Below are 20,819 nucleotides of genomic sequence, written 5' to 3'. Positions count from 1 at the left end.
ACAGATCAATATCAGGTTTACGCTTTTAGCAACAGATCAATATCAGGTTTACGCTTTTAGCAACTGATCAATATCAGGTTTATGCTAAACAACAGATCAATATCAGGTTTATGCTTTTAGAAGCAGATCAATATCAGGTTTGCACTTTTAGCAACAGATCAATACCAGGTTTACCCTTTAAGCAACAGATCAATATCAGGTTTACGCATTTAGCAACAGATCAATATAAGGTTTTACGCTTTTAACAACAATTCAATATCAGGTTTATGCTAAACAACAGATCAATATCAGGTTTGCACTTTTAGCAACAGATCAATATCAGGTTTACGCTTTAAGAAGCAGATCAATATAAGGTTTACGCTTTTAGCAACAGATCAATATCAGGTTTACGCTTTTAGCAACAGATCAATATCAGGTTTACGCTTTTAGAAGCAGATCAACATCAGGTTTACGCTTTTAGCAACAGATCAATATCAGGTTTATGGTTTTAGCTACAGATCAATATCAGGTTTACGCTTTTAGAAGCAGATCAATATCAGGTTTACGCTTTTAGCAACAGATCAATATCAGGTTTATACTTTTAGCAACAGATCAATATCAGGTTTATACTTTTAGCAACAGATCAATATCAGGTTTATACTTTTAGCAACAGATCAATATCAGGTTTATACTTTTAGCAACAGATCAATATCAGGTTTATACTTTTAGCAACAGATCAATATCAGGTTTACGCTTATAGCAACAGATCAATATCAGGTTTACACTTTTAGGAACAATTCAATATCAGGTTTACGCTTTTAGAAACAGATCAATATCAGGTTTACACTTTTAGTAACAGATCAATATCAGGTTTATACTTTTAGCAACAGATCAATATCAGATTTTATGCTTTTAGCAACAGATCAATATCAGGTTTAATCAATGTCATAACAGCATAGATATTTCAGTCAGATGTATGAAAGGAATAAACACATCAATATAGAGTTTATGCAAGTTTCATTATTCTAGATACTTTAAACAATCCAGAATGACACTAAGCTAAATAAAGAAGATTCTATTGTTTTCTCAGATATTTTATTTCTGGAAAAAAAATCACAATGTCATAATCTCTGCAATAATCTGACAGTAAATCATTGACAACCTATTTGTTTAATAGAATAGATGAAGCCATGCACATACCTCTGTCTACACAAGCCCCTGTGTCGACACATACATCTGTGTCTACACAAGCCTGTGTCTACACAAACAGATCATATGTCCACTAATTTCTAATTTTGAATTAATCTTCAATTTTTTTTAATTATTTATCAATTTTTTATTGCAATTAGAATAACATTGATGACATTCAGTTACAACATCTTAAGGTTGTCTACCTTGTATGATATCCATATTGTGTTAAGGTAGAAGTAGTCACATATCAGAGTTACTTCCCTTTGTGTCACACCCTCAGTTAGGTGGACAAGTGAATTCACAACTTTGTCTTCCCTATCATTAGGAAAGTGGAAGGGATATCAAAAGATTGCCTCACAACTAGGATATTCTCCAAGTACAGTCAAACCACAATAACTTGATGACCGATAAAAACAATTTAAAGTGTGAACTTCAACAGGAACCAAAGAAATCAACTTTGCTGCGGGCAGATCTTCACAAGATTAAGAGATGTAATAACATAATTAACTGTCCTAAATTTGACATTTTTTTCTGTTGATACACCATTTCATCTGCTAAGTTATACCAGAATAAAACTAAGGGAAGTAACTGTGATAGGTCAGTATGTTACATTCACCAAGGATTTATAAGTGAGAAGGATTTGTCACCGTCTCTTTATTCTACTAAACACCACGCGAGACGCCTATAAACCAGGAATAAAAACTATTTTTTCTCAACAAATACTTGTCATATCAAGACAAAAGAAACACCGATATAAAGCTTAATAAATTTCATGATGTCCATTCCTTGTTTTAAGGACAGAAGATTTAGAAGAAATGTCTTAAATTTTCATTAAAAAAATACATCTCATGAAATGACGGCCCACTGCAGAAAGTAAGACGATAAGCCTGGCACCCGCAAGCTACATCAAAGGTTGCGCTGGCAGATATCAAAAGGAAATCTCGTCGCCCAACATCACGGTCAGTGCACAAACACAAAAGCGCTCGCCACATATTCATCCAAAACCCCGAGTGACAAATCCTTCTCATAAATCCTTGTATGCACCTATACCTTTAAACACTACTTCATCAACACATCTCTACAAGGTGTTTACATGTTCACTTTTATATTGGTATAATCTGTGACTTTTTATCATCGGTACACAATGTCAGACACTACTTTGTCCAGACTCTCTTTGAGAATATAACACATTCTACTCTTTGACTCTTTGGTCATTTCAATGACTTCAAACATAATTAGTATCACATCATAATTTATCTTGTACATGATAAATGCCTCTCAATTTATATTGTGTTCATTACATCATTACACAATGGATATATTATACCCAAAGCATGATAATGGTCTTATAATTAAAACCACTGACCTTTACGTTTTCTGGCCAGCAGACAAATGGACAGTGGTCAAGATAATATAACATGAAGCACCGTATAAACAGTAAATTGATTGCACATCACATGCTGTACCTAGCACTACTTTCCAGGTTTTGATGGCTAGTTTTACTATATGCTACACAACAGCTCTTTACGGATATATATATATATACATGTCAAGTATTTCAAATGAATAATGATATCTTACACTGCAAATATATGTGTGACATGATACAATATTGACATGTACATAAATTATCAACAAATACAGGGGTTTTGAAATAATGGGCCAAAATGATGTTGGCCAAGTACAATGGAGAAATCCCAACCTCTTGCAATTGGGACTTCAAAAATTGACATCCCTACATTTTTGTACATGTCATCGCAATTGCCGAAAGGTGCGACTGATCATGCAGTTATAATACCTAACCAACATCATTTTGGTATCTCAAAACTGATAAATTGTAACTCATCAACATCAATTAAAGTGTACGTAGCAGAGACCGATTCCAGTAACTCTGATAATACAATGGATTTCTGGGTGGGTATACATACATAATGTAAAATTCATATATATAATGTGGCAAAAACTTTCAATATCTTATATAAACACACAAGAGATTCTAATCATATATATACAAATCATAAATTAAAACGTATTTACAAGTGGAAATCTGAACAGGTAGGTTGACTTTCATTCCTACATCCAGAGACTTTTTATCACAGACACACCCTACCATATCTCACAACTAAGGTATCTATATCACATTCAGGAACACCGCCGGACGAGCATAGTAACACTGTAAAACTTCATCTGGATGTCCCCATTTGGTCTACTGCTTTGTAAGGCTGTATGGTGCTCAGATTATGTTGAGCTATACTTCAACCATCTTAAGTTTACAAAGTTTCATTGAGTAGCATTTGTAGGCTTTTCACATCTGGAGTAGTTCCTTTTTTTGGTAAATATCTTGAATTAACAGCATTAGTCTGAACATGGACTTCATACAGTATCAAAATTGTGACTAGAAACTGGTGACCAGTGAATCACCAGCGTAAAATACGGTTACACACTCAGCACTATGGTGTACACGAGTAGATTGGAATATAAAAGCTAACAGCTATACATATTCCACAAAATAACATTTGCCTAAAGGTCCACTTCAACACCTGTCAATATTCTTGATTAGCATATTGTAGAGTTATCTGCTCTTGAAGGCAAGTAGTAATTGTTATGTCACATAATTGTAAGTGAAACATTTTTTTTAAGATTCATTATATACACAGTCACTGGACCCAATTGGAAGGCAAATCAGTATAAGCCACAACATTGGAGGCTTCAGCCAAATCTTCTCTGAATTATTTTGGAAACAGGTACAATTATATCCTATATAGGTAGATACCTGCCCCTAGAGAGTAGAGAACTCTACAATATACAAAGACAGAATATGGCTATTTAAAGCTATTCGAACTTTTTGAAAGTGATATCAATGTACATATTATCAGGATATCCTGTTGAGATACAGAAACTGGCCCTACAAGCATAATCAAAACTTTGTCCTTTACTAGCAACATGTATGAATGAATCACAGATCAAGTTTGTCGTCGTCAGACACGAGGTCGGAAGGGAGGAGTCCTTGGGAGCTGCTGGCACTGCCAAAACTGGACACCTCCGTACTACTGCTGGAGGCTACAGGTAAGGACAAACTGTTCCTCACATGGAGAGGTGTGTAGCCGTCACTGTCTGTATTCACCTCGTTAGCACTCCTACTCAGTCCTTTAATGTACGTCACCCGTCTGTCCTCATAGTCCCTAACACGACCCACTTCTAGCTGACTTGAAGCCCTCGGAGGTGCGCATTCGTCCCCACTTTCCTCGTCCTGACTTCCTACAGGACAACAATGGTGAGATGGTTATTGTAGACTGTTTATCATAAACTATCTATACCCTAGCACCCAGTTGTTCAAAAGGTGGGTAGTTTAATAATCACAAAATTAGTAAAATGCTCATTTCCATTTTGAGAAAGTGAATATACTTTAATAAGAAATTCAAAATATTTATCAATGTTGTTTAAACCTTATTTTTTAGGATATGAAAATTGTTGACTTGCTGTGAAAACAGGTTTTAAACAACTGGGTTTAGCAGTTTAACTTGACCTATACCAATATACATGTACATTGTAACAAGGAGTCTGAGAAAAAGACTAAACTTGAACAATCACATATACAATATCTTATTTTTACATATGCTATATGAATAGTTTCATATAACTATAGATGAAAACATGGACTTGAAATAATGACTTCAGTAAAATGTTTGATATAAACGTGCAGTGTTTTGACATTTCACAGGCCACAAACACAGTGCAATAATGAGACTACTATATCAGTGTTCTAGTGACTTATCGTGTAAATATTGACTCCATAATGCAGACATAACTTCAATCTGATTAAAATACAGATCTTCACTATACACCTTGTCAAACTTTACACAGATCTTATAATTCTTCCCTATAAGATACTTTATAAGTGTAATGTAGTGTATAGTGAAGTTCTGTATTTTAATCCGCTGACTGATCTTCTAGTGGTAAGTACTGATTGTTAATTTATATCATTTCCTACACGAAGTAAGGAGATTACCCTCACACACAACCGACAAAATCAACAGTGAATATGTAACTACACTGCAGAGATGTCCCTCTAAAAGCACCAGGCAGTAATCCAGGTGAGTTGTAACATGTCAGGTGTAAAAATATGAACAGGAAATGTAGAGACAAAACCAACATTTCTAAATGTACCTTACAAATTATTGAATTTTACATGCTACATGTAAGACAGAGGTTAAATAAGGTCTTCAGTCGATGGGTCACATCACTCACACATAATGGCACACAAGGACAATATATGTACTGTATATATATAAGGAGTATAGAAGTAGAGTGGACACAAAAACATTGGATACCCTCCACAAGTATGAAATATATATAAATGTTAGATGGACATAACAACATTAATAACCTCCACATGTATGTTATATAAGCATCGACCTTCACAAGGTTATCATACACAATAATAGTACGAGAACATTTTATATTATTGTACAAGACTAAACCAAACTTTATGAGTAATTAGCTTCAAGAAAAATTTAACACTGTAGCCGACTAAAAATGTTTTTCTGCTTGTCTTCTGAACAGTTTTAGGTTATAGTTTATAAAAGAAATGTTTTACATACTACCATCAAAATTTACAAAATCATTTTCCCTTTCTAACAATGACAAACGTCCATTAATACAAAAAAAAAAAAAAAATTTCAAAGACACCAATAAAGCAGTTTCTTAATGACAAACAATGTATGAATTGTTAGAATTCCTTACGAAAGTAGAATATTTTGAAGTGGGCGGCAAAAAAACACCCATTCACAATGAAAAGTTACAGATATATGCACAGGAAGAAACAGAAGGCAAGACATTGATCATGGACATTGAGAAGTATGCATAATTCAGGTACCAGCTGATATATAAACAAATTATATGTAATAAAGAGATGTGGTAACAACACAACACCTCAACAGAATCATGCTTACCTGTTACCTGAATTGATGCAAAAACAAATGGACAGCATGGTCAAACAGAGGTTAGTTGTAAACACAAACAAAGCATGCAGTCTTTCATACCAACAGGTAGGAAATGACTAACACAGGTTATTCATAGCTATGCGTATATGGGTTACATTTGGGAATAGTTATACATAAATTCTTAATCTATGCTTTTGTATACGGGTTACATTTGGGAATAGTAAACATAAATTCTTAATCTATGCTTTTGTATAGGGGTTTCATTTGGGAGTATAGTTATACATAAATTATTAATCTATATTTTTGTATATGGGTTACATTGGGGGGTAGTTATACATTACATTCTTAATCCATGTTTTTGTGTATGGGTTATATTGGGGAGTAGTTATACATAAATTCCTAATCTATGTTTTTGTATATGGGTTACATAGGGGGGTAGTTATACATTAATTCTTAATCAATGTTTTTGTATATGTGTTACATTGGGGAGTAGTTAATACATAAATTCTTTATCTATGTTTTTGTATATGTGTTACATTGGAGAGTAGTTAATACATAAATTCTTTATCTATGTTTTTGTATATGTGTTACATTGGAGAGTAGTTAATACATTGTATATGTGTTACATTGGAGAGTAGTTAATACATAAATTCTTAATCTATGTTTTTGTATATGTGTTACATTGGAGAGTAGTTAATACATAAATTCTTTATCTATGTTTTTGTATATGTGTTACATTGGAAAGTAGTTAATACATAAATTCTTTATCTATGTTTTTGTATATGGGTTATATTGGGGAGTAGTTAATACATAAATTCTTAACCTATGTTTTATGGTGGAATAAAGGTAATATATTGATTCTGTATGTGTAATGTGGTCAGATATTTTTTCTGACAAGGAGATGGTACAAAAACTAATATATTGCACATATCTAACATAATCAACATGATAAGAAATGAAAAATGAAAAATGTATATGTATAGGGGTAGTTATGAAGTTATTATGTTAACTGAATTGGTCTCAGAAGACACCGATCAGTCAGTCACACAATTAGACATATAAGTACAGATATCCAATAATAGTGACTATATCATATCTACCATGATTGACTTTAGGTAGACTAGCAGTAAACCGCCTTACTTTCTGTTTCATCGTTGATGGCATTATCGTAGTCCGGGTCTGGTTCAGGTTCGGCCTCAGAACTATCTTCCCTTTCATCATCAGCAAGGTCCTCCGCCGATAGGTGAGTCTGTTTGACTTGGATCGGTTTCAGCTCGTAGTCACTGTCTGCCTCTGATTCTCCAAGATCATACACCTGTAGATCCTATCAAAAGTATTCTTCATTTAATACCTCAGTTTTTACTTCAAACAATATTAGTTTTTACTTCAAACAATATTTTGAAGGACATCTTTTATGTTTTTACTTCCCAGTTGTGCAACAACTGTTTCTATACTGTAAATCAATTTTCTTTCGAGACTAAGAAAAATAACACGATTTCCATTTCATAACAATTTTACAAAGATTAACATTCGCAGATTTTGAAATTGAATGAAAATTTCTGTCAATATCATTCGCTGAGTCAAACTTTCGCGAATTTATTTGGATTGCGAAATTTCCCAAAGTAAATCCCATGTGAAGGAACTTAGTGAACAGAATTCTTTGATTAGCCTTTTGGTGTCATGCCTTTTATCTGAGGTATTTACTGACAAATGTCATCAACAGCATCATTTATTTCCATTTCAATATCAACATATCAGCTTTGACATTTGTTAAAATAAAACAACATTTATCAATCAATTCACTGATAGACATTTATACTAAACTATTTTCAACATTTTTATTTCATATCATCACACTTTACAAATCATAATTCTCAGTGTTTCAAGTCCAACCTTATACACATATGGTATAACATGATGGTAAATAAGAGTTATCTTCCTTATGACAATAGTAACGTCCTGAATACACTTTACCTTTCTATCTTGTGAGTCATCTTTAGATGTTTTCATGTCGTCTGAACTTTCATCATACCTGTATAAATGGAAGAAACATCATAAATTAGAGAGCTCCTGTAACTAACAACTCCCACCTACAAAAAATATTTTGAGCTGTACAAAATGTTAGACAATTTAAGTTTTTTCATAAACAATTGCTAAAAATATCACATATTGAGAACAGACGGTTTCATGAATCCATTCTGAAAATATATTTTAGGCAACTATATATATCTTACATCATCATGGTTATACTGTATATTGATTGTTTAGGGAAAAGACAACCCTCCATACTGAAAATGCTTCCTGCACACAACATACATAGGCTTATTGAGGTCCTTTTTCTTTGGAGACTTGGCTTGCTCCGAGTGGGTCATCATGACGACTTGCGGTTGATCTGCTGTCTCGCGTTCCTCTTCCTCAAGCATTTTCTTGTCGTCTGCTAAGAACACAACATTCTGCTGTGTGTCTTTGGCCGAGTCAACTGCTATCACATTCCTTAAACAAAGAAAAACAAGTCAAATGTATAATATGTGATCAGAATGAATTGAAAAGCCTGCAATAAAACACATTGATGATAATAATGGGACAATGAATTTAGGTGCCATATACTAGCCAATTCTATTATTTGTTAAAACAATACATAGTTGTTTCATCAGTAAACAGTCAAAACAATTTTTCCATTCAAAGGAAATGAAACGTTTTTTCCATTCAAAGGAAATGAAACTATCACAAAGACATTTTCCTTAGCGAAAGACTCCTGGAAACTGTTTGTTAGGTTTGTATCTAAAATAAGAATGTAGCTAATAACTGATAAGGAATGAAATTACTTTTGCTACCAGTATAACGAAATTGAAAGCAACACTGTTTCAATATACTTTCAAACATTTTAGATTACACCTTAATAATTTGTATTGTCCCTACATAGTATTTATATTCTTCATAATATTTGCAGTATCTGTATTTTCCATAAATTTAAAATGAAATTATTACAAGATTTCTTTATATTTTGTCCACACCATAACCTTGAAATTTTCAAAAAACTCAATTCAAAATGGCATTTTATCAAATGTCAACAGTCCAAATATATTGTGCAGTCAATATTTTCCTTGTCTCATATGAATTTCATATATTATGAAAACAATTGGAAGTGCATTGTTTATCGGTATATGTAAAGACAACGTGAGGTACAATGTAGATATTGTGTGTATTCACCTTTTTGACGACCGTTTCTTTTCCCTGTGGTATGAATCCATGTCCCCAGGCTGCATCATCCTCATGGACACTGGGAACCCTAAATACATACATAGGATTTGTGAATTTTTGGGGTGCATTTGGAAATGAATAAAGACCCTTTAGAGAAATTTTCCTGTATATGCCCAATTTCATATAAATCTTTTCCCAAATTAAGAAATACATGCAAGTCTTTCAGATGTACATATTTTACAAAAGAAAAAAAACTTTTTCCAATTTTAAAAGTACAGGCCCCTGAACTGATCAAATATGAAAATCACTGCATTACGCTGATAAAGACACAGAGTACCATGAAAACATGAATTCTCACAAGTACAATTACATTTTAGATAGTGAACATCACTCATTTTTATCAAGTACTATCTACAGCTCAAATACTGTTCAGATAAGACTTCCTAGATATAAGTGCTTCATATCAATATCCTAAGAATGAAATCCTTTGTGATAATCAATCCTCATTAATAAAGCAGCGGAGGAATCTTACCATCCCCTGGGGCAGGGAAGAACTGGTTACATGGACCGTTTAGTGCCTCAATGAGGGACACAGCCTCGTATCCTGGGGGTACTCCCTCCTGGCTCACAGGGTTCTCATCATTTCCTTCTGTCTGTAATGTATTGATAATCACATTGCTTATACATGTTTCTAAATTAATTACCTAGGTAATTAATATTTATAACCACAGAAAGAGATTCAATTCAAGTAAAATTATTTGAGACAATAAGAATTTGAGACAATGACATTTTATACTAGTCTGCTAACTGTATATTGCATGTTAAATTCAACTGGTGTAATAATTTAATCTCTTGACAAATATCAATGTAACAAACAAAACACGGATGTAGTATACAAATATATACAGTGCATGTCAGCCTTGTATATTTTTATAGTAAAATTACACAAGTATTCTATCATACACAGATGTTGGCACCATGCCCAGTATGGTAATTTTACCAGGTAAACAACCTACAGTTGATTTAACACACATAGAGTGTGTGTTTTATCACCTGTGGTGTCTAAGTGATGTGTAGCTTAACAGGTAAATAAGGTATACCTGTACACGGCTGGTGTCATAATTCAATGGATATTATCCTGTTTATTTATAGATGTGACCTAAATTCAGTGTTACTTACACAATGTAAACAAACAGCTGTGCTTGCCCTCTCTACACCAACAACAAGACAACTTAAATGTCTTTTGTAAGTAGGTCAGGGAGACAGCTTATATCTACATATCAGTACTGTTGATCTGTACACACGTTACATATACCAGGATAATATTGAGTCACATGGTCTATAAAATAGGTCCAAAAAAATAAAATCTATCTAGGGGTGAAAATATTGAGCCCAACTTGATTTGCACTCTTCTAAGAATAGAAGGTATTCCAGCTTAAACATGGAAGAGATTGCAGAAGAGTTACAAATCAAGTGATCGAAGTTTATATGTCCTAAAAGTTAAAAAGTGCTAATTGAGTTAAGGTCAGAACAAGAGAGTTTGATAAACAGTGCAATTTTTTGAAGAGAGGTTATTAACATTTTCTTGTCTGATGGTAATACATAGTTCCTCTATTAGTGGTTCGGATCGAATTATGTTGAACAAAATGTGAGTATAAGTACCAATCCCAGGACAGCCTTAAAGCAGAGATAATTTCTGATAAATTGTCCGATATCATGCATACTGCTATGTTGCCTATTTTTAGATCAAATCTATGGCAAAATCACATAGTGAAGATGATTTTCATCACTTATCTGATAGTAAGTGGGCATAGTTTGATATGTTTAGTTTTGATCAAAAGGGTAGAAGATACAGTTTGTTAACTTCATTCTGATCAAAAGGGTAGAGTATTTCTGTTATATGTATAACAATTTGTTACTTTGTTCTGATGATTTTTTTTTTTATTTCTATAAGTATTAAGTGTATAATAGAAAGCACAGTTTGTAACCTTATTTCTGATCAAGGCGAAATTCCAAAAAGGGCGATAAATCCTGATAAATAGTCTGATAGCATGCAAGGTTTTTTTTTAAGTTTAGTTTCGATGATGGGGAGAATCACAAAGAGGAGATCATGGCTGTTTCATTGGTCTGAGAGCATACTAATTTCCTTATTTAAGTTTTGATCTAGATAATTTCTAATCATATCATAGGTCTGATCTAGGCGAGTCCAAAAAGGGGAGATAATTCCTGATGACTTACCTGATGAAGTGGTACAGACTGCTTCTTCCTCATGGCTCTAATCTGGAGAAGAGCTCTGAACGGTGAGCGACAGATTGGACAGCTACTGGCCTGGTATCGGAGGGACTCGGCACACGTACTACACAGACATAGATGGCGACACGGCAGGATCAGGGTGTCCCTCATGTCTGACATACAGATCACACACTCAGCTCCACTGTCCTCAAGGTCATCATCGGGGTCAATCTAAATATCAGATCACACATACGTACAATCAGTCTAGACTTCTATAAAATGTCAATTAACAACCTCTACGATGGACTTCATACAAGACTCCATCTAGACTGTATCATTTCCTGGGTTGAAGAGCATTTCAAGCAAAAGAGATTGCTTTTACATCGGATTTAGTTCTATGTAATGAAGTTATAGTAATACAGCATAGTTTCATGTCTCAATTAAACTTTAAAATTTTATTTTGTTCAAATTGTTGTTTGTTTCACCAAAGTTTCTGCCTTGAAAAAACTAAATAAATATAAAAAGAGTTATCTACCTTTGAAGGTAGGTATCGATAGTCACATAACTACAAGTATAAAGTCATATTTTTCAGAGAAAAAGTCAGGAGTTTTGTCCACAACATAATGCCGTTACAATCAATACCCCCCTCATTTTTTTTTTTTTTTTTTTTGCAAAGAAGGAATATTGTATCACAACTAAATACTTAGACGGTCGTCTGTTTGTCTCGTTTCCGTGATTTCTGCCTGCAAAGGAGATGATTTTTATAAATTTTGATCCATAACTTCCATCCATGCAAAGCCAAAAGTGTGGGAGTGGTTTGATTGTATAACAACTTTCAAATACTTTACTTAGAACGTGAAAGATTTTGGCTGTTGCAATTTGTTTGCTATTTAAGTTTATTGGCTATCAAAAGTATATGTATGCAATCTAGTCTCAGTGTTCGATTTTCCGACTTTTGTACGTCGTGCGGTGCGTAGTACGTCGTTTGTCTGTAAAACTATTTAAATTTTCTTCTTCTTCTCCAAAACTGCCTGAAGCAATCTAAATTGTGATTATATGTTCCCCATGGCTGTGGGAGGGCCAAAAAGGAAAAAAAAATTAGGGTAAAATTGTGTAAAATTTCAAAATATATCTTCTCTACTCAGAGATGTTTGATCACATACTCTTCCCATAGATCCAAAGGTTATTACTTCTCTCCACCACAGCAAACGTCATGTGGGGAGGTGGTTTGAATGGTCTGTAGAAATAAGAAATTTAGCAATGTAATCAGACATGTTGTCTTTCATTTCAAAATTGATGGATGAAAGGTTAATAAAGTCTTACATGGGTCTGTCAAGTGGACAAGGATATCTCAAACTAGTGAAAGATTTTGGCTAATCTACCCGAGGCTTGCAATTTGTTTGCAATTTAAGTTTATTGGCTATCAAAAGTATTTGTATGCAATCTAGAATCATTTTTTGTATTTAGTATACTGAGATATGAGAATTGGATTATAGCTTCAATATGTAATGATGATTTAGAATACCTACCGTCATCTTCTACAACACAGTGGATTACCACAGGGATCGTCTCTTTGACCGGATCAAACAGCCACTAATATAGAAATTATATAGAGTGATTATCACATAACATCACACATTTACCATAGCAACATGTTCCTAGGATAAACAAGCGTGTAACAGTATCATATCATCAAGATAATAACATTTGATAATTTACTCTTACTGATGACTTGACATTCCTCATAAGAAGAAATCTGATTTTGTGTCATAAAAGAGCTATTATTACAACAATGGTATTATCTCACAGACCTATACCATAATTAAACTTTCTTATATAAGTGAGTCTAAGTGCTCTTAAATTTCTAAAATTCAATTGCCTGATAAAGTATTAGAACACAATCTTTTCTTTCAGATTCAATGCCTGATAACCTATTGGAAGACAAACTTTAATGTACCTCATCGTCCAAGTATTTGTTGGGGTCAATGATGTGGGTTGGTTGAGAGAAAACTTGGTTTGCCCCCCTCTTGTAATGGAATGTCTCGGAATTCATTGATGGATCCCTTGGGCGATATCTGAAGAATGGATATATATATAAAAAAAAAAATTATTCTCATCATTCTCAGATATAACACTCTTCTCACCATATCATTTCACCAAAAGATCACATTTAAACATTTGTTTGTTTGTTTGTTTGATTAATTAACGTCCTATTAACAGCTATGGTCATGTAAGGACGGCCTCCCATGTATGCGGTGTGTTGCGTGTATGTTGTGCGAGGTGCGTGTTTCGGGAGACTGCGGTATATTCATGTTGTGTCTTCTTGTATAGTGGAACTTTTGCCCTTTTTATAGTGCTATATCACTGAAGCATGCCGCCGAAGACACCAAGCAACACACCCCAACCGGTCACATTATACTGACAACGGGCGAACCAGTCGTCCCACTCCCTTTTTGCTGAGCGCTAAGCAGGAGCAGAAACTACCACTTTTACAGACTTTGGTGTGTCTCGGCCAGGGAACAGAACCCAGAGCCTTCCTCACAGGGGCGAACGCTCAACTCAAGGCCAAAAGTGAGGCGGTGCCAAGGGAGGCATTAGGAAGGATAAAGTCAGTTAGGAAGAATAGAAAAGATAAGATCCTAAATTTAGTCGCCTTTTACGATCATGCAATAGGGGCAGCAGGTACAATTCTAACGCCCTACCTGCAGGGTCGACACATAAACAAGGCAGACAAATTATATTATGACGTTATAGCGTAACAATGCTATAACATTATAGCCAAAGCTATTTATCGAACAAGAGGTCCCACTGGCCTTAATAGTCATCTGACTATTAAAACAATATATAGGAGAACTGAAAAACACAACAAGTTGTTTAAAGATTGTAGCATTTTTTACCCCTGTGACATTAAAAGAAGATCAGGGTCATTCATTTGAACAAATTTGGTAGCCATTCATCCAAGCATGCTACAGGCCCAAAATACATACCCTGGGACTTTTCGTTATTGAGCAAACTTAGTAGCCCTTCAACCCAGCATGCCGCAAGCCCAATATGAGTACCCTGGGCCTTTTGGTTCTTGAGAAGAAGTCGTTTAAAGATTTTAGCCTTTTTGACCCCTATGACCTTGAATGAAGGTCAAGGTCATTCATTTGAACAAACTTGGTAGCTCTTCATTCCAGCATGCTACAGGCCAAACACAAATATCATTACCCTAGGCCTTTCGGTTATTTAGAAGAAGTCGTTTGAATGAAAAGTTTACGCATGGCGTACAGTGCAGGACGACAGACAATGCAAGATGACAATAGGTCATCCTTACCCTTCGGGTCAGATGACCTAAAAAAAGTAACTTTGATAAGTTCAATTATTTCTGTTTCATTTTATGTGTAATATTGCATTATCAAGTGCATATATATACTTCACAACTTCCTTGGTAAGGTAAGTTGTACAAACTGAGAATTTTTAAATATTTTTTTTGATTTTCTCTACAGTAGGGCTTTACATAGAAAAAGCAATCTACAAGTGATTTGATCACGATCAATTAAAAGGACTTTCAAGGCAAAATACTTGTATGACTGCCAAAGATTCTATGATGCTGCAGATGCTCCTCTCTTGAATGAAGGTTTATTATCGACATTGCATAAGCATTGCAAATGAATTGTTCAATTTATTTAATAAACATGGATGAACAGCAAACATATAATTACAGATCTAGATTATTTCTTATAACAGTGACGAGATTGAATTGACCACTAAGATACATAATACATACATGAGCTGACCGTTGGTGATTTCCTCTGAGGCAAAGTAGTAGATGGTAATAGCACAGCGGACATCACAGTCAAAGGTAAACTCAATGTTGTACCTACACCCTGAAGATTTTCTAGTCTGTCCATCATCAGGGAGCTGTGCAGCATCAGCTTCCTCCACTCTGTAAACAGGCATTAATGTTAGGCTTAACCTTTCCATATATATACATCTATAGCCTTTCAATTAACAATAGAGAGTTTTGAGATCCCAAAACAATGTGGGTAAAGTTACTGTTGATAAGTGGATGATCCGGTGATAGTAAAGTCACAAAAATCACATCAAAAGATAATGTCAATCACCAGAAGGCGAGACTTATCTTCAGTAAACTGTAAACTGAATTTTATCCACATTATTTTGTGATCTCAAAACTTCTGTATTAAACTAAATGTTTTATTTTACAATAAGTTGTTTGTTGTTTGTTTGTAAACTTTCAATAATGACTTATCTATATCACACCTATTGTAAATTGCAAGTTTATATGGTGACTGCATCTAATTTGCTAATGAATCACAGAGCAAAATAATGCATAAAAACAGTCAATAATTTCTATGAAGTATCCAACATTGTATTTGTCCTGAAGGAGGATTTACCTGACAAAGCGGAGGGAGTCCTTTCTAATGTTGACAAGACTTTTGAGAGTCTTTGTGGGCTCATTTCCAGTTGGAGGCGGGTAGGGAAACTAAAATAGAGTAAGTTATTAAACAATAAACATACGTTAAGTACATTTATCAAGATCAAGTGAAAAGAAGTTTAGTGTAAAAGAAATCTCTTAATGCCTTAATTAAATTGACTGTAATACTACCTGATTGAATACCTGAACCGGTACTGGTATCAGTGCATCAATCAAATTCCCAGAAAAATAGCTTTATTCATATATCACTGTAATTACTCTTAACTCTTTCGCCCAAAACCTATAAATTTATAGGAGATTTTAATTATTGATAACAAAACATACAGTTAAAATAATGTCTTAAAAAATGAATGCCCATAATAAAATGACTATCACTAATTATTTGCTATGAATATGCATAACTGACATTATGATCAGTTTGAATTCACTTACAGGTATTGGTTTGCTTCCTAGAAAATTCAGATCTGAATTCTCTCCAAACAAGTATGCCTCAGGTTGGCTCATATCAAACCTTTCTCCTCCCATGATGAAATGAGTACCAAAATAGTTTCCTGAAATCATATTTACAAAAAAATAAAGAACATAGTTTTGGTTGGAGACAGAGTGAAAAACAACAAATTTCTAAAGCAAATAGCAATAAATATATATTATATATTACATTCATTAAATACTGATAGTACAAATTTAGTAAGGCAAAAATAAAAGCTATGTTTAATTAGGTACATCATAACATGCATGCTATTTGCAAATCATACATAACTGCATTGCACGATAATACTGTTTTTATGTTGGTGACTACATTCAAAATATTGACAATCTTTATGTCAATCAATCAATCTTTTGTTAACCAAATACCTTTAGTCTTATATAATAAACATGTATACATGTGGCGTAGTGCACAATTACTTATACAGTCAAACCCTGTTATATCGCCACCTTCTGTATTCATATATTTTGGCGATATATCAAGTTTGACGGTTGGGTATATCAGATTTGACGTTGAAATTTTAATTAGGCCTAAATATAGATAGTCCTCCTGTGCCGTACTGAAACAGACTTTCTAGTCAGTCAGTGTACTGTACAGCCACCTTGTATTTTTGTAATATGAATAGTTCTAAAATAAAAGTAAATTTCGATAGTAGTATTTCAATAAACATGTCAGCTTTATGTGTGTAAAATACGAAAAATGAACTCGTTTGTGTTACCAAATGCCTGCTAGTTGGGATTTTCTCAGTTACATGATATTTTTATACCGGAAAATCCCGCCTGGAAACAAAGAAAAGAAGTTCTGAACAAGCGCAGTGTGGTCGCGACCTCACTTCCGCGCACATGTCTGCAAATATCAAAACAGGTACTCCGGTAATAAACAGCACTCAGACGACGATTTGATCTTACTAGTAAACGGCGAATTCTTCTGCACGCGTATGTAATATTTATATCGCTCTTGAAATTGCTAGTTGCATTTTATGGTCCAATATAAAGGTACGACGATATCAAGAAACAGACTTGTGGGTTCCTTTTTGTTAATAAACAACTAACGTTAGTACGTAAAATACATATATAGAAGTGAGTTTTATTCACCACACCTACCTGTAAAATAATAACAAATGTATACCAATACTGTTAATTGATTTCACTGTGTATTTACACACGGTCGTACATGCAGCCATAGTGTGTGTGTAGCTGATTACCTGTCAGTCGGCAGTCGAGCACCTTACAAAACATGTCCCTATTAACAGAATTTGGCGATATTAATGAGGTCATTATAGTGTTATTTTAATCATTTGTTCCTGGAACGTGATGGCAGATGGCCATGGGCGGGTTTGGCGGTATAAATGGTGTATTTGCATGTTGGGAAATCCGTTCTGAATAAATTCATGGCGATAAGCGGGTTTTGCGGTAAAACGGGTGACGATATAACGGGGTTTTACTGTAGCTAGCTACCAGGAATTGACCGATAACCCAATTCCATGTATCATCTGACCATCTGTGATAGCATTAATTTTTAATGTACATTTTGTAATTGGTTTATGTGATTTATTAAAAGAATTTGTAAATATAATATATATAATGTGAGATAAGTAATCAAAGTAAGACTTCTTATTATGGTATTTGTGTTTGTCACCATATTCATGCATTTTTATTGTCATTAATTTGAATTCTATCTATTAATTAATGTGCCTTAATTTACACATACTGCACCTTTTTATATCATTATATAAATATATGGCTTGCTTTACATCTTTAATGTGTATATAACTCTTAGTTCAAAATTTTACATGTTTAGGTCTGATGAATTGACCTAAGATGTGTAGCTAAATGTATTTTCCTTGTGGCAGTAGCAATAGCTATATATTGGTATAGCATCATATCATTATCCCTTTGAATTTTAATATATTTCAAGGTTTACCAGTGGCGTAGGAAGATGAAACTTAATGGGGGGGCAAAGGTTCTCAATATTTTGTAACCCCCCCCCCCCCGCCGCACCTATAGGAGGAGATTAATTCAACACCAACCCATATATGCTTTATGTACATTTTTCATATACATGTATACATACATTTCGCTAAAAGGAAATTTACGAATACGCAAGTTGGCCAAATTAGCATGTGAGCGCCTAAGGCGCGATATTATGGTGTTTTAGCGGTCTGAGGGTGACCCCCAGGGAAAATATTGTATTTTAGAATGACTGAGATGAGTTTTACAATGTATTTGATGATATTGGTGTTTGGGGGGTCCGGACAAAAAATTACGATTTAGAATGGCTTAGATGAGTTTTACGATGCATTTGGATGAATTTGCGAGCACCCAAAGGCGCGAGAATTTGGTGTAAAGGGGTCCGGGGGTCTCCGGGGTATTACGATTTAGAATGGCTGAGATGAGTTTTACGATGTATTTTAATGATTTTAAAGCATTCTTACCATGGTAATTTTTCGATTTAAAGTAACCTGCATTTAGAAATGATAATTGTGATAATTGTGTCGTCATATCATTGTGCAACCCTGCTCGATCTGAACAAACCGGCTTCACACCATCGGCACATTGTTTTGTAACTCAAAATAATAATGAATTAATTGACTTGCTAAGACATATAAAAAAAGTAATCTTTTAAGAGACATTTTTTGAAATACAAATGTAGTACGTAGAACCCCTAAGCCTTAATGGACATTTTTAGTGTGGTTTGAACATTATGTGCTTGAACGTTTTAGGAAATGCGCCGCGCAGCGATTTTTTTTTTAGAATGAAGTACGAAAAAATGTGCAGGAGGACCCTTTTTTCTTTCAAATATGCATTTTTAGAACATTTCAGTCGGCGAAAATGGGGGGGGGGGCAAAAAGACATGTTTGCCCCCCCCGTCCTGCCCCCCCCCCCCCCCCCCCCCCGTCCTGGGGAACGGGGGGGCAGTTGCACCCCCTGCCCCCCCCGCTTCCTACGCCCCTGTTTACTTATTTATACCATCTAAACAATATTGATTCACTAATGCCAAACATAGACATTTGACATTATGATGGAGGTATGAAGCAAAAAATATATATCAGAACACCATATATATATTCCAGGCTATGTAATTAGCATGTGCACCATCCAGAATGAATACAAAATATTTTTTTAAAGTTTGTGTACATGTGAACGTGATTACAGCTGGACCTGAATCACCTAGCTGGTAACTCAAGATTTTCCATAGATATTCCAGCTGACTGAATATAATGAACAGTTTCTTAAGTTATATCTTCAATAAAAATATCAAAAAACGTTTAATTTAAAATTGTTTATATAATTATCCAATCATAGGTACATTTTGTCATGTTCAGAGTTAACCTACCCAGAGTTAACACCACCAGGTATGGTAAGAAATCATTCAGGTACGAGGCGTCCCGCATATGGAACAGCCTCCCAAATGACCTGCGTAAGGTTGAAAACTATGCAGAGTTTCGGAGGCTGCTCCGTAAGTGGGACGGCCCGGACTGTAAGTGTAAACTTTGTTCTTAATGTCTCCCTGCATCCTGTGGTGTAACACATGTCTTTATGTCTTTATTTTATTTTATTTTTATTTTGGTTTGCTTTGTTGCTTGTTTTGTCACCCCTTTTAATAAAAATTTGTAAAAATTCTGTGATAGCTTATGTAGTGCCTGTACTTATAATTACTGACAACTGTGATGCTTTAGTTTTAATTTCTGTTATATATACAATATACTTTGTTTTGTCGAAATACAAGCTCGAACGAGCTTATGTTACCATGTTTTATATATTCGACACTAAATAAAGTTTCTTGTATCTTGTATAAAAGTTTCTTGTATCATATCGGTTGTTTAAATCATAGAGCGGCCTTCTACATTACAATGATTAAGCATTATAGTAATATCTAAATAAAGTTTCATTAAAATTGCACCTGAAAAAAAAATCCTATTAATTTCGCAGTGATTCAGTGAAAACTAAAAAAATGATAGGTCTAGATGAAGATTCTTATCTTCCAAGTTGACATCTTACCCATTTTGGGTGGATATCGATATGCATTGTTTGTAGCATAATCGACTTCTTCCACTCCGTCATTGTTTCTACTGGTGAAGGCACCCATCTTCTACCGATGGTGTGCAATAACACCACGATTTTTGTCTTCTTTTCTCCTAATAACTTGTCAAAATGGCGTATAATGTGGTCCTTACCACTTCCGTGTGTATGACGTCACGGGAACTTGTTGTCAACATAATAAATTTACACATTTTTAAAATATAATCAAAATATAAATAGGAGCCTACATAAATATTTTTATCAAAAATGGAAATGAAAAATATCTTCAAATTGAAATTATTTTGAAGTACAGTTTGCATTTTTTC

The 20,819-nt window shown here is 34.3% G+C and overlaps 1 protein-coding gene across 1 annotated transcript; it reads right to left on the bottom strand.

Annotated features, from left to right (window-relative positions):
• Nucleotides 1-1,052: 1,052 nt before the first annotated feature.
• Nucleotides 1,053-20,660, bottom strand: LOC138324288 (E3 ubiquitin-protein ligase MGRN1-like). The gene is made up of 14 exons (XM_069269368.1): nt 20,473-20,660; nt 16,417-16,535; nt 15,944-16,032; nt 15,316-15,474; nt 13,504-13,621; nt 13,076-13,139; nt 12,773-12,783; nt 11,553-11,777; nt 9,847-9,967; nt 9,324-9,402; nt 8,430-8,606; nt 8,088-8,145; nt 7,254-7,437; nt 1,053-4,428 (listed from the first exon to the last, which is right to left on the bottom strand). The coding sequence occupies exons 1-14, from the start codon at nt 20,558-20,560 to the stop codon at nt 4,127-4,129; spliced, it is 1,794 nt and encodes a 597-aa protein (XP_069125469.1). The 5' UTR covers nt 20,561-20,660; the 3' UTR covers nt 1,053-4,126.
• Nucleotides 20,661-20,819: the final 159 nt, after the last annotated feature.

This window comes from Argopecten irradians, chromosome 5 (genome assembly GCF_041381155.1).
Source record: "Argopecten irradians isolate NY chromosome 5, Ai_NY, whole genome shotgun sequence".
Taxonomy (NCBI): Eukaryota; Metazoa; Mollusca; class Bivalvia; order Pectinida; family Pectinidae; genus Argopecten; species Argopecten irradians.
Note: the sequence above shows the minus strand (reverse complement) of the source record. Positions and strands in the feature narration are given on the sequence as shown.

What these genes read in the sequence shown, in the direction of transcription:
- LOC138324288 (XM_069269368.1), bottom strand. Translation starts at nt 20,560, where the DNA reads ATGGGTGCCTTCACCAGTAGAAACAATGACGGAGTGGAAGAAGTCGAT. An exon ending in CTTCCCTGCCCCAGGGGATG is followed by an intron (nt 9,403 to 9,846) that starts GTAAGATTCCTC and finishes GTATGTATTTAG; the next exon opens with GGTTCCCAGTGTCCATGAGG. An exon ending in AAGGACCTCAATAAGCCTAT is followed by an intron (nt 8,146 to 8,429) that starts GTATGTTGTGTG and finishes CCATTTATACAG; the next exon opens with GTATGATGAAAGTTCAGACG.